At 35.0% G+C, this 14,139-nt stretch overlaps 1 protein-coding gene across 1 annotated transcript in view; it reads right to left on the reverse strand.

Moving 5' to 3' along the window:
- The window catches only part of LOC100875371 (uncharacterized), a 116,958-nt gene that overhangs the window by 15,771 nt on the left and 87,048 nt on the right, over nt 1-14,139 (reverse strand). The window contains exons 3-5 of the mRNA XM_012281933.2: nt 4,766-4,996; nt 2,489-2,963; nt 1,044-1,345 (exon numbers count right to left, since the gene is read on the reverse strand). Coding sequence (XP_012137323.2) covers nt 1,044-1,345; nt 2,489-2,749 — 563 coding nt within the window. The 5' untranslated portion in view covers nt 2,750-2,963; nt 4,766-4,996. The remainder of the gene's footprint in view (nt 1-1,043; nt 1,346-2,488; nt 2,964-4,765; nt 4,997-14,139) is intronic.

The raw sequence follows: 14,139 nt of genomic DNA on the forward strand, positions 1-14,139 counted from the left end.
AAATAACATGAAGTAGTCAATTGTGATCACATATGGAACATTGAAACACATGTATGTGTTCACATATGTGATGTTACAAGAATGAAACTGTTTTCTTATCGACAAAATATGAACTGATATATTCTCAATCAGAACTAGCTATGATATTGCTTAGTTTCGTCCTTCGATTCATCGTTTTATCTCTGTTTGAGGAACGTGACTACCGAGCAATTTGATTTTAACAATTTTCAGAATGTTTGTCGAATAGACTTCAGTTATCGTGCGGAATCGAGGAAGATACATTCGGATCGTGCCTTCGAATTTCATATTCCTGTTATCTCAAGGAGTCTACTATGTGGAAACGCAAAGGTCAAATGATGTGGATAAAAAATGATATACTATCTGTTCATTGTGATAAACTACGTGTGTACAATATCCGTAATTTTAATATATTTTAATATTAATAAGTTTATTTAACTAGTCAACTACTCCGTTAATAAGGCTCAAAATTAATGTATTATTTCCAAACAATAAATCTTTAATTTTTATGCAAGACCATCTATGTAAAATCCTCTTACAATCTACCCTCGACTTTATCAAACGAAAATCTTCATAATAAATTATCAGAAATTAGTCAACTTAACTAGTCACTAGTTAACTAGTAGTTAACTAGTCAACTACTCTGTTAATTCTAACAAGCCTCAAAATTAATGTATCATTTGCAAAAAGTAAATTTTCAATTTTTATACAAGATCACCTACGTAAAATCCTCTTAAAACATAACCACGACCTTACCAAACGAAAATCTTCGTAATAAATTACCAAAAATTAGTCCACTTAACTAGTTAACTACTCTGTTAATTCTAACAAGCCTCCAACTTAATGTATTATTTCCAAATAATAAATTTTCAATTTTTATGTAAGATTACCTACGTAAACTCTTCTTAAAACATAACCACTCGTCGCTACCGAACGAAAATCTTCCTCGACTATTATCTTTGAGACTTTCAAAACTTTTAAAGCTGTTAAAACATTGTTTAACTACGAAATCAAGATTATATTACCTGTACTGTTCCGTTTCTCCAGTCACCTCAGCGTATATCAATGGCGAGAGGCCAACGGCGATCGCATAGATCCAGAACACAGCGATATATTTCTCAATGCTGCTATGAGTAATGATGTTCTTGTATCTGAGAGGTTGTGCTAATGATGTCAACCGATCGACGGCAATTGCTACTGTCACCAACACGCTCACGCTACACAGAGCGATGACAATGCAGTACGGTATGATACACAACGTGGAGACGCCATTTTCCGGTAGGCCGGATAGCTCCAGCTGCATTCCAATGGGCATGAACACTCCGACCTGTGAGAAAACGTCAAATTTGTTACGTGATGTTTATAAATTATTACATATATTAGTATGTTCGATACAATGCATGAAAAATGACATAAAACATTGATGAACCATGGTGCTGTACCATTACATTCTTTAAAGACATGACATTCTTTGGTCAAAAGCCATTCGATAAATTAATCTTTGAAATCTTTCGAAGTTTGTATTCATATATTTTTAAAATCATGTATTTATTTATTTTTAACTTCATATATTTATATATTTTTATCTCCATGCATGTATATATTTTTAACTCCCTCTACCCATATGTATATTTTTATTTCTATGCATGTATATATTTTTAACTGCCTCTATCCATATGTATATATTTTTAATTCGATCTATATATTATATACTTTTAATTCCATGTATTTTCAATACCATATCTATGTCATATATGTCTACATACATATGTGTAAATCTATACCATATGTATGTGTTTGTATATCCACATATGTTCATCAAATGAAATACATCACGTATATGTCACATACATATGTGCACATATGATGTATACATATGTATGTATATCCATATACATATGTATGTACATGTATATCCATATATGTTCATCAAATGAAATACATCACATCCACATCATATACATATGTGTGCATATGATGTATACATATGTGTATATCTATACCACATGTATGTGTATGTATATCCACATATGTTCATCAAATGAAATACATCACATATACGTCACATACATATGTGCACATATGATGTATACATATGTGTATATCTATACCACATGTATGTATATGTATATCCATATATGTTCATCAAATGAAATACATCATATCCACATCACATACATATGTGTGCATATGATGTATACATATGTGTATATCTATGCCACATGTATGTGTATGTATATGCATATATGTTCATCAAATGAAATACATCACATCTCGTCACTTTTAAAAAAGAGTGTACTTGTGCTAAAAAATTGTCCATTACAAGTTTTTCTCTTAATATAAAACATCCCTTCAAACAGTTAATTTAAAACCAACCTATACTATAATCTTGGAAGTACATCTAAATTTCTCAACGAAGATGGCACTACCATCTGTTCAAGACAGACCAGTATCTTAAATAGTATCTCACCCCAAAGTCGCTGACTGCCAAAGAGACCAGCAAGTAATTGGATGCAGTCCTGAGCCTCTTGTACTTATAGAAAGCGGCCAGGATAATGGAGTTGCCGGTGACGGTGATCGGCGATAAAATGCAGACTATCGATACCGCCAAAACCACCGAGATAGGATTGGCGTCCAGTCGCGTATCGATTTTGGTTACCGTTGGTATAAGCGTGGTCGTCAGTTCCCCGGAAACGGTGGAAGGCAATGGATCCGTGGCGGGCGTTGACATTTTAATTTGCGAGCTACTAAAGCCGCGTGTATCCCCTTTGCCAATTGGCGTCTTCAAGTAAGATTCCGCTCGTAAACGCGTCCCTCGTAGGACGACATGACGCGTCCGACCGGGGTGACGGAAATTCCGTGAAATTGCAATTAGTCGACGGTAGAATGGTAATTTCGATGTGCCTTGGGTTCCTTCCTCACGTCGATGGGAGAACGCTCTGGAACTACAGTGTTACGTTGCTGTTTAGGGATATTTTACAGAGAAGGAGGAAGAAAATTAGAGGGAGTTATGGAGAGAATATAAGGAGGGTTCATGATGGATCTCGGAAGGATCTAGAGAAGATCTAGGAAGGATTTAAGAACGATTTATGAAGGATTTAGTTAGGATATAGCATTTTTCAGAACTTCTCACCCAGAACCACTAAGACTTCAAAATTAGAGAATTTTCAAATTTAGAAAATTTAGGAAAAATTTAGGAAAGATCTAGGAAGGATCTAGGAAAGATCTAAGAAGGATTTAAGAAGGATTTATGAAGGATTTAGGAAGGATCTAGGAATTTTCAGAACTTCTAACTCAAAATCACTAAAACTTCAGAATTAGTGAACTTTCAAATTTAGAAAATTTAGGACAGAAGGATTTAGGACAGATCTAGGAAGGATCTAGGAAAGATCTAAGAAGGATTTAAGAAGGATTTATGAAGGATGTAGGAAGGATCTAGCATTTATCAGAACTTCTAACTCACAGTTACTAAAACTTCAATATTAGCGAACTTTCAAATTTAGAAAATTTAGGAGGAATTTAGGAAAGATCTAAGAGGGATCTAGGAAGGATCTAGGAATTTATAGATAATTACAATTTTTAGAACTTTAAACCCCAAATCTCTAAAACTTCCAAATTAGCAAACTTTCAAAATTAGAAAATCTAAGAAGGATTTAGGAAAGATCTAAAAGGGATCTAGGAAGGATCTACTAATTTTCAGAAAATTACTAATTTTCAGAACTTCAAACACCAAATCTCTAAAATTCCAAATTAACTTTCAAATTTCCAAATCCTTAGATCACTAAATTCTTAAAATTTTAAATAACTAAATCTCTGAATTCTTCAACCTCTAAATACCTAAATCCCTAAATTCTTAAATATCTAAGTACCTAAATTTCTAGATTCCAATTTATTAAACTTCTAAATTGGATTAAATCCATAAATTTTCAAATCCCCTAATTCCTAAATTCCCAAATCCCTAAATTTCCACATTTTCAGATCACCAAATCCCTAAATGCTGAAATTCCTAAATTACCAAATCTCTAAATCCCCATATCCTCATCAGATTCCCAAGTTTCTAAATCCTCAAATTACTAAATTTCCAAATTTCTAAATCCCCAAATTCCTGAATATCCAAATTTCTAAATCCTCAAATCCCTAATTCCCCACATCCTCAGATCTCCAAATCCCTAGATCCCCATATTCTCAGATCCCCAAATCCCTAGATCCCCATATTCTCAGATCCCCAAATCCCTAAATCCCCATATCCTCAGATCTCCAAATCCCTAAATCCCCAAATCCCTAAATGCCCACATCCTCAGATCTCCAAATCTCTAAATTCCCAAATCTCTAAATCCTCATATCGTCAGATTCTCAAGTTTCTAAATCCCCAAATTCTTAAATCCCCAAATCCCCAGATCCCCATATTCTCAGATCCCCAAATCCCTAGATCCCCATATTCTCAGATCCCCAAATCCCTAAATCCCCATATCCTCAGATCCCCAGATCCCTAAATCCCCAGATTACTAAATTCCCAATTTCCTAAATCCTCAAATCCCTAAATGCCCACATCCTCAGATCCCCAAATTCCTAAATTCCCAAATCCCAAAATCCCCAAATTCCCACATCCCCAAACCCTCAACGTCCCTTAACAAAATTTCTGAAAAATCCCCAACACATAAATCCTCACCAAACTTTTCCCTGCACCACTTCTCTCCACCACCACATTCTCTATAATTACACAAAGTTTTGCATAAACCATACATACCTTTCGTGTCTCCACAAAGGCTGTCCACTGCCATAGTAAAGTTCGACATCCACCTCGCGTTTGCTATTACAAACGACGATAAACTGCACGCAAAGCAACCAGTAGTTTCAAACAACCGCTCATCGGTTTAGAAGCCGGAAATTCCTCAGCCTAGTTCAACCTTGGCCCGTTTTCTTCGCCCAAAGTTTCGCTAGAAGACCACAGCCTTCCTCACCTTTGCCTCTTCGCCTCCTGAAAACAAACATCCGCATTCTGTCGCAATTATCTTCGCTAAGAACTCTTTTTAATGCCCGGGCTGTTTCCAATAAATCACCGATGCAAGGCGATTACACGCAACAGCTGTTGCCGAAGCGTGTTTATCGAACCTGCAGAAACGCATTTAGTATCTTGCCGAATGAGGTCCAAGGTACTACAACTGCAACGCTTGTACAACGCAGTTAATCCGTGCTGTGTTTTCTCGCTCCAATATCGCTGTTTGGTCCCGTTTAGTGCCGGGCGTTTTGCGTTACGAGAACGTAAATAACGAAAACTGGTTCTGTCTGACAGCTCGGATTAACGACGCGTTTAACGCTTTGATACGGACAGATACATGTGTAATTGATAAAGGGAAGTTTGGAGAAGAATGAGGTGAGCGTTCAACAAAATGGAGGGCTTTCGTGATGGAGCGTTTGTGGTTCTGCATGTGACGTTCTTATTTCTTTTTGTAAAACATGTAATTGTGAGAAGAAAAATATGAACATATATTTTAAATATAAACATATATTGTACTCTTTGTATAACATTTTTTATTTGCACTGAGAGTTTGTTACTCTGAGTATAATTAGTAGTGTTACAATTAATAGTGTTACTATTTATATACATCTTGTGAATTATATAAATGTTGTCTAACTATCAATATGCATCTGAATGTGAAGTTCTGAATTTACATCCGAATTGACGTAAATTAGTAAGGTTACTAATTCAACTTCCTCAGAAAATTTTTGAGGTTATGAAATCTACTATAATTTAATTTCATTCTAAACCCATGGCAATTACATACAAATTAGCTCTGAACGAATTTATAATAGAAACATAATAAGTTACATATGTGAATTACGTTTCTATTATAAATTCGTTCAGAAACATAATAAATTATATGTGTGGATTATGTTTCTATTATAAATTTGTTCAGAAACATAATAAATTATATGTGTGGATTATGTTTCTATTATAAATTCGTTCAGGAACATAATAAGTTACATATGTGTATTATGTTTCTATTATAAATTCGTTCAGAGTTAATTTGCATGTAATTGTCATGGATTTAGAATGAAATTAAAATATAGTGAATTTCATAACCTCAAAAATTTCTGAGGAAGTTGAATTAGCTGTAACTTTCCACATATGTAACTTGGAAAAAGTTCACACTGAACACACGAACCTCTTCATTTTTAACAAACATAAAAAATCTCTAAATTTACAAAAATTGTAGAAACTGGTAAAAATTCTAAAAACTCTAAAGAGCTTGAAAATGAGTAGGATGATAAATGCGAACAAGAATTTTGAAATAATTCCGTTTGCAAACAGCAGCTAATTTTCGTGGAGCTGACCCTAACGGCGTTCACATGGTCGTTAAAGAAACGGTTCGCGTGCACAAAGGTGGCGGAGTGCTGGTTTATATTCAGCCGCACGTCTTCCATTATCACAGAATTTGCAATTCGGATGTGGTCGGTGTTAACGTTTCCACAGACAAATGACCAGCGGCTGCGTTAACCGCTCGGCTCAACGAGAACATTGCGAGCTTATCAAAATCAACGAACCGCTCGATTCGACGTCGTACCGGAAGTTGGTTTCTTTCCCGCAACAAGGGAAACGTTTAATTAATTCAACCGTGCGAATGGACCCGGCACTGTTTTCTCGCACGTTCCATTATCGGCTTCCTCGACATTTGGATATTGAAATTAAGTCTGGTGTGCTATTCTTCGTCGAGTATGGGGATAACGAGCTTTTCATGTGGACCTTCGCACTCATTAATTTCTATTAGCTATCAGGTTCTTCATTTATAAAGTACATTAGGGGTTCTCAGTAAAATATATTGCAACAGTGTGGAGTATGTGACAAATACATTTTTCGTTTATTATAAATAGTAGGTAAATGAAAATATATACAACTTATATCTGAATTATTTATAAGATCCAAGAGAAATGTAATGTCGAGTCACACTTGACATAGGAGTGCAGAGGGTTGAATGTGGATCAAGCTGAATAGGGTTCTAGACAAATAAATATTTGGCTAAATAAGGAGTTGGACAAATAGGGACGAATATATGCATCCTATTTGGACGAACAGGGACGAATAGGGATTTGGGAAAATAGGAATTTGAGCAAATAGAAATTTGATGAAATAGGGATCTCAAAAGATCCGAATCTGACTGATCAGAAATATGGACAGATCCACATCTGAGCACATAGGAATTCGGTCGAATATGATTCTAGGTGAATAGGGTCCTAAGCAAATAAATGTTTGGTCAAATAGGGATCTGGACGAATAGGGATTTGGGAAAATAGGTGCCTAGAAAGATCCAAATCTGGCAGAATAGAAATCAGGGCAAATTCAAAGGAACACAGGAATCTGAATAAGTATGAATCTGGGCAAGTAGGGTTCCAGGAATTTGGGCAAATCTATGCAAATAGGAATCCAGATGAAGAGAAGTTTAGATAAAAAGCAATCTTGACAAATCTAGATAAATGAGAACCTTGACAAGTCTTGAAAAAAAGAATTTTAGACAAATCTTGAAAAGTAGAATCTTGGACAAAGAAGTAGACCAAGTATCTAAGCCAATCCTCATGTGGACAAACACAAATAAAACAGAAACCTATTTAAATATCTACTCAATCATAAACCTAACCAAGTCAACCCTCATACACATAAAATCAATCAAAAATTAAAAAACGTCTTCAAAATAATAATACCTTAATAACCTTCAAAAAGTACCAAAAGCTCCCCAGAAATCAGTCAGTTAAACAGCACAAAACACAGTTCTTCTACAAAAATATCTTTAATCATACTCCAAGTCCTGCAACGACACCAGCAATCGTTCCTGCCCGGTGATCACCCTTGATGAGGTATTAAAACAGCGAATAAAAAGGTAATCTTCGCGCGGACACTGCGTTATATTACACCGTGTTCTCATAGCCGTTTCTTCTGAGCGCGACGGTAAAAGATGATCCGATCGTAGAGGTTTTTACACGCGGTGAGCATTACTCGGCCACCTGTCTCGCAATCCTAACTTCGACTGCCAGCTTTGTTCTTCTTATCTGTTTCCCTTCCACAAGTGAATCGTTCGACGGACGATTTCAACGGTAACGTTTTGCGATCGATCGAATTTTAAATGACTACTATGTTCTTGTTGTTCTCTTTGTAGATTCTTTATATAGATACTTCGAGATGGAAATTAGGTGTTGATGTAGACGGCGGATGTAGGGGACGGGGACGGGGATATAGGGATATTGGGGTGGGGGGAGATTATAGGGATTAGGGGATGTGGAAATTTGAGATGGATTTGGGGATTTAGAGGATTTAGAGGATTCAAGGATTTTGAGGTGTAGGAATTTTGGGGTGAGGGATTTTGAAATATAGGAGTTGGGAGATGTAGGGAATTGGGGATGTGAGGAATTGGGGATGTAGGGAATTGGGGATGTGAGGAATTGGGGATGTAGGGAATTGGGGATGTGAGGAACTGGGGATCTGAGGAATTGGGAATGTGAGGAATTGGGGATGTGAGGAATTGGGGATGTGAGGAATTCGGAATGTAGGGAATTGGGGATGAGAGGAATCGGGGATGAGAGGAATTGGGGATGAAAGGAATTGGGGATGTGAGGAATTGGGGATGTGAGGAATTCGGGATGTGAGGAATTGGGGATGTGAGGAATTCGGGATGTGAGGAATTGGGGATGTGAGGAATTGGGGATGTGAGGAATTCGGGATGTGAGGAATTGGGGATGTGAGGAATTCGGGATGTGAGGAATTCGGGATGTGAGGAATTGGGGATATGAGGAATTCGGGATATGAGGAATTGGGGATGTGAGGAATTGGGGATGTGAGGAATTCGGGATGTGAGGAATTCGGGATGTGAGGAATTCGGGATGTGAGGAATTCGGGATGTGAGGAATTCGGGATGTGAGGAATTGGGGATGTGAGGAATTGGAGATGTGAGGAATTCGGGATGTGAGGAATTGGGGATGTGAGGAATTGGAGATGTGAGGAATTGGGGATGTGAGGAATTGGGAATGTGAGGAATTCGGGATGTGAGGAATTGGGGATGTGAAGAATTGGAGATATGAGGAATTCGGGATGTGAGGAATTGAGGGTGTGAGGTATTAGGGATGTAGGGAATTGGGAATGTGAGAAATTTGAGATGTAAATAGTTGGGGATCTGAGGAATTGGGGATGGAGGGAAATGGGGATATAGGGAATTGAGAATGTGAAGAATTAAGATCTAGAGATTTGAAAGCATAGAAATTTGGAGATGTAGAGATTTGGAGACATAGGGAATTGATGACTATTCATCTCTTACTATGCCTTACAACTTTATAATTATCCCAAAACAGCCCCAGTGCATAATACCACAGTTTACCAACTCCATAAATAATACTCCCCTTTCACCAAAATAATTACCTATCAACTTCACACCACCTAATGACCCTCCTAAACAAAATAAAAGCTACTAACAAAAATTTATGATGATATATCGCTGAGAAGTTATTTTTAAAACTAGTTCAACTTCCGCCGCCAGATAAAGCTCTTGAAACTAATATCTTTTTAACATCGTTCTCGCAATGTTAATGTCAGACGGGATAAATATCAAAGAGGAAATTGTCCTATATCACGAGGTAATGTAGTTTAATAGCCAGTTTCATGGAAGCCGTCTCGATTTCAGCACGAGGAGTCGATGTACTCTGGATTTTCTGGAAATTCTACAACTTCTGGGTTCACTTAGCGAATTTCCTGTCCCCGTTGAGCACGAGGAAAACACCATTCGAGGATGTGGGTCGTTTTCGCGTCTCTGATTTCGTTATTCGAATGACGCAGTTACTCGATCCAGTGAACCATGCACTCTGGCATGGTTAATGGTCTATTAGATAGCCTTTTGTTTCGCTATCAGCACATTTTTATATGCTGCAGCTTCATTCAAAGTCTTTGATCAAGTGTTCTTGCAGGGCTCGATACTTATTGTCACCGTTCAGGCGTGTAAAAATGACGCGAGTCAGACTAGGAAGCTCCTCTATTACACTTTCACATTTTATCAAGGACATTTTCATCTCTTGCGTTTTTAATGGGCAGCTTTTGAATAATGGGGGAATTTGTTTGTTGTTAGCTTTTATACAATTTTGAATTTTCGCAGTTTCAGGTGGGTAAAGATTTTCTGATATTTGGACTTTTTGACATTTATAAATTTTATAATTTCGATGTTTTCAAGTTTTCAAGTTTTCAAGTTTTCAAGTTTTCAAGTTTTCAAGTTTACAAGTTGTCAAGTTTTTAAGTTTACAAGTTTACAAGTTTTCAAGTTTTCAAGTTTTCAAGTTTTCAAGTTTTCAAGCTTTCACGTTTTCAAGTTTTCAAGTTTTCAAGTTTTCAAGGTTTCAAGATTTCACGTTTTTAAGTTTTCAAGTTTACAAATATTCAATTATTCAAGTGTTGAAGTCGTCAAGTTTCCAAGCTCTCAAGTATTCAATTATTCAAGTTTGGAAGTCGTCAAGTTTTCAAGCTCTCAAGTATTCAATTATTCAAGTTTGGAAGTCGTCAAGTTTTCAATCTGTCAAGTATTCAATTATTCATGTTGGGAAGTCGTTAAGTTTTTGAGTTGTCAAGTTTTCAAGTATTCAACCATTCAAGTCGTCAAGTTTTCTAGTTATTAAGTTTCCAAGTATTGAATTACTTAAGTTGTCAGATTTTGAAGTTACCAAATCTTCGAGTTGTTAAGTATTCGAGTTGTTATGTTTTTAAGTATTCAATTGTTCAATTATTCAATTATTCAATTACTCAATTATTCAATTATTTAATTACTCAATTATTCAGTTGTTCAGTTATTCAATTATTTAATTACTTAATTACTCAGTTATTCAATTATTATGCAATTATGAAATGTTTCAAGTCGTCAAGTTTTTATGTTTTCAAGTTTTCGAGTTGTAAATTTTTAAATTTTTAAATTATAATTTAATTAACGTACATTCTTTGTGTTACTGTCCACAAACTTCTCGTTAAAACAATTATTTTCAAGGAAAGCAAATCATACTTTTGTACATCGTTCGTGTTCTTTATCACAGTAAATTAATTAACGCACATTTTTCCTGTCATTGTTCACCAATTTCTCGCTAGAACAATTAATTACTTTCAAAGCGAGCAAATTTTAATTCAGTATGTCATTTGCTTCCATTTTCAATCATACATTAATTAACGTACATTATTCCCTGCCATTGTTAAAAAATTTCTCCGTAAAACGTTCAAACATTTTTTAAAACGAACAAATTTTACTTCCACACGTAATTTGTGTTCGCGATAAGTTAATCAACGCAAATTTTTTTCCTATCGTTGTCCACGAATTTCCTTTCCCCTTTTTAGTCCGCCAGACTGATACCATTTTCAAAGAGACTCCCGGAACCAATCACCGACATGAAAAACGAATTTCTCTTCCGAGGACAGACACTGCAAAAGATTGGCAACAGAATCGTCCCCCTTTCTAGTTGTATTTTTGATCCTAGCCTCGGAACCGTTTCGATTTCCGATATAACCGACGTTTGATTGGAAATGTTCGATAATCAACTTCGGAATTGAACATTCGATTCAGCTGGTCACCGATTCTAACGACGCGCTCAATCTTTTTTATTTTCTACCTACCGTTTCTCGCGATTCAATTATACCCTTCGATTATCGGACACTAACTCCTCTTTACATTCATTATTATTCTTTGGTGATGTTGATTGTCACTTTTTTTGTTAATGTGTAGGTATTTTGAAGCTGCTGTTTTTATTTTAGTATGTGTGTTTTACATACATATGTGTACATACATATGTGTACATACATACGTGTACGTACATATGTGTACATACATATGTGTAGATACATATGTGTACATACATATTTACATACATTGCATACATACATATACATATACATGTACACACATATATAGTATATATACATACATGTACATATACATGTAGACGTATGTATGTGGACATATGTAGGACATATGTAGACTATTCTATGCATATGTCATACAGTATTAAGTAAAATATTGTTACATACATAACTCCCGACATATTAAAAATTTTGCAAAATATTATTACATGTGAAATATACAATATCCACATATACGTACATATCCATATTAGATCCATATGTGACATAATGTAACAATAAAGACATATGTACGTATATTTATAAAGCAACATACTACATGACATTCAGTCATAAAAATAGTTATTAAAAACAGTATTATGATATATCTCTTCCAACCAAAACTTGAACACATATAAATGATAAAATTAAAAATAACATACGATCGACTCGATCCATACAGAAGATAAGATCGTTTCAATTTTAGATGGTACTCAACGTCACAAGCATCCATCTAACCGTTTCCATGAAAAGGAACATGACGTGGAAAATTTAGCGGTATCTGGAAAATTTAGAGAGATTGAGGAGCATTAATAGGTAACGACACGTAATTTTCGCGTGAAGCTAGGGTTATGGATCGGTTAAAAGGCAATACATGTTCGCTCGAACACCATATGGCGATATCGAGAAGCTACATAACAGTGAACATCACCGTATGCAGGTGATTGAATCATCGGTCAACGACAAATTATCTGGTTAGCATTTTAAAATTAAACTTCGATTACATATTTTGCTCTCATGGTGAATGTTGATGATTTCAAATTTATATAATGACATTTATACATTTTTATAAATTTTGTGTATGTGTTTTTTTTTTGTGTAATCTGAGTTGATTAACTCTCTTGCATATTTTAGGTTTATTTTCTTAGGTTTACTTTTAGGTTTATTTTCATATAATTTCCATCAAGTTTATTCTCTTAAATTGAATTTACAAGGTATAGGTTAGGTTAGATTAGAGTGTTAAGTAGGGTGTTTTATTTCAATTCTTCTCTGCTTTTAAAAACAGAAGAAAATGACTGACGAAAGTTTACAAGATTTCAGAATTTCATCATCAAAAAAATATATGCTCTGGGATCACATAATTTCTGATTAAATAATTTTTCTTTTTTGCATAGCAGGAAAAATATAAACATAAGTTTTAAATGAATCACCCTGTATTTCTACATTTTACCTTGTTCATATCTTACCTCACCTTTTACAGAAAATTTCAATTAGTTCAACTTAGTTGTAATTAATGCTAGTTGTACCAAGATTGTACTATGGTAAAGGAGAAATATTCAGGGAGAATCTAGGGAAAATTCAGGGACAGCTCCGGGAAACCTAGAGAGACCTAGTTCTCGCGAAGTATCTACTTTTTCAACTTTGAAACTTTTTTTACACAGAGAGCTGCGAAGAATCGATTTATATAAAAAAGGGGTATTCCCTTTAAAAAGAACAAAGTTGACCTTCATGTCTCTGGTGCGCCATCACTTGCAAAAAAAAATATTAACCCTTAACGGTTGAAAGGCCACGGTGAGTGGACGTTACATTTATGCTGTAAAAGTGGATGGTGTGCTACGACGTGTAATTTCAGTGTGTTTTTTAAATCGAGTCTTTTTTATCAATTTTGCTGTTTTATTAATGTAAATACTGCTCTTTTATTAATATACATAGTGAACTTTTATTCAGATAAATATAGGGTGTTCATTATTAATAATATAACAGTGTTATTATTAATTAATAGGTGTTCAATTTGTAAGTGAATATTATATAAGATTGAAAATAATATTATATATAGGTGTTTGTATATTTGCACACATGTGTGTGAATGTCTGCAAAGTATATAAATTGCATGATTTGTGTTATAAAGTTTGTAGAGTTTAATATTCAAGAGCTCCACAAAAATGCAATTTTACATGTGCACGAAATTTTCATATGTGTACAAACACGTATATACAATTTCATAGGTAGAAAATTGTCATAAGTGTACATAACCTATAATTTCATAGGTGTACAACATCTTCATAAGCGAACATAACCTACAATTTCATGATTGCATAAAATTCTCATAAGTGCATAAAATCTTGTTGTTTCACACATATGTGAAATGTTCATAGGCGCACAAAATCTTACAATTTCATAGATGTAAAAAATTGTCACATGTGCACATAACCTGTAATTTTCATATGTGTATAAAATTGTCACATATACACATAACCTATAATTTTCATATGTGT

The sequence above is a fragment of the Megachile rotundata genome, chromosome 10, assembly GCF_050947335.1.
Source record: "Megachile rotundata isolate GNS110a chromosome 10, iyMegRotu1, whole genome shotgun sequence".
Lineage (NCBI taxonomy): Eukaryota > Metazoa > Arthropoda > Insecta > Hymenoptera > Megachilidae > Megachile > Megachile rotundata.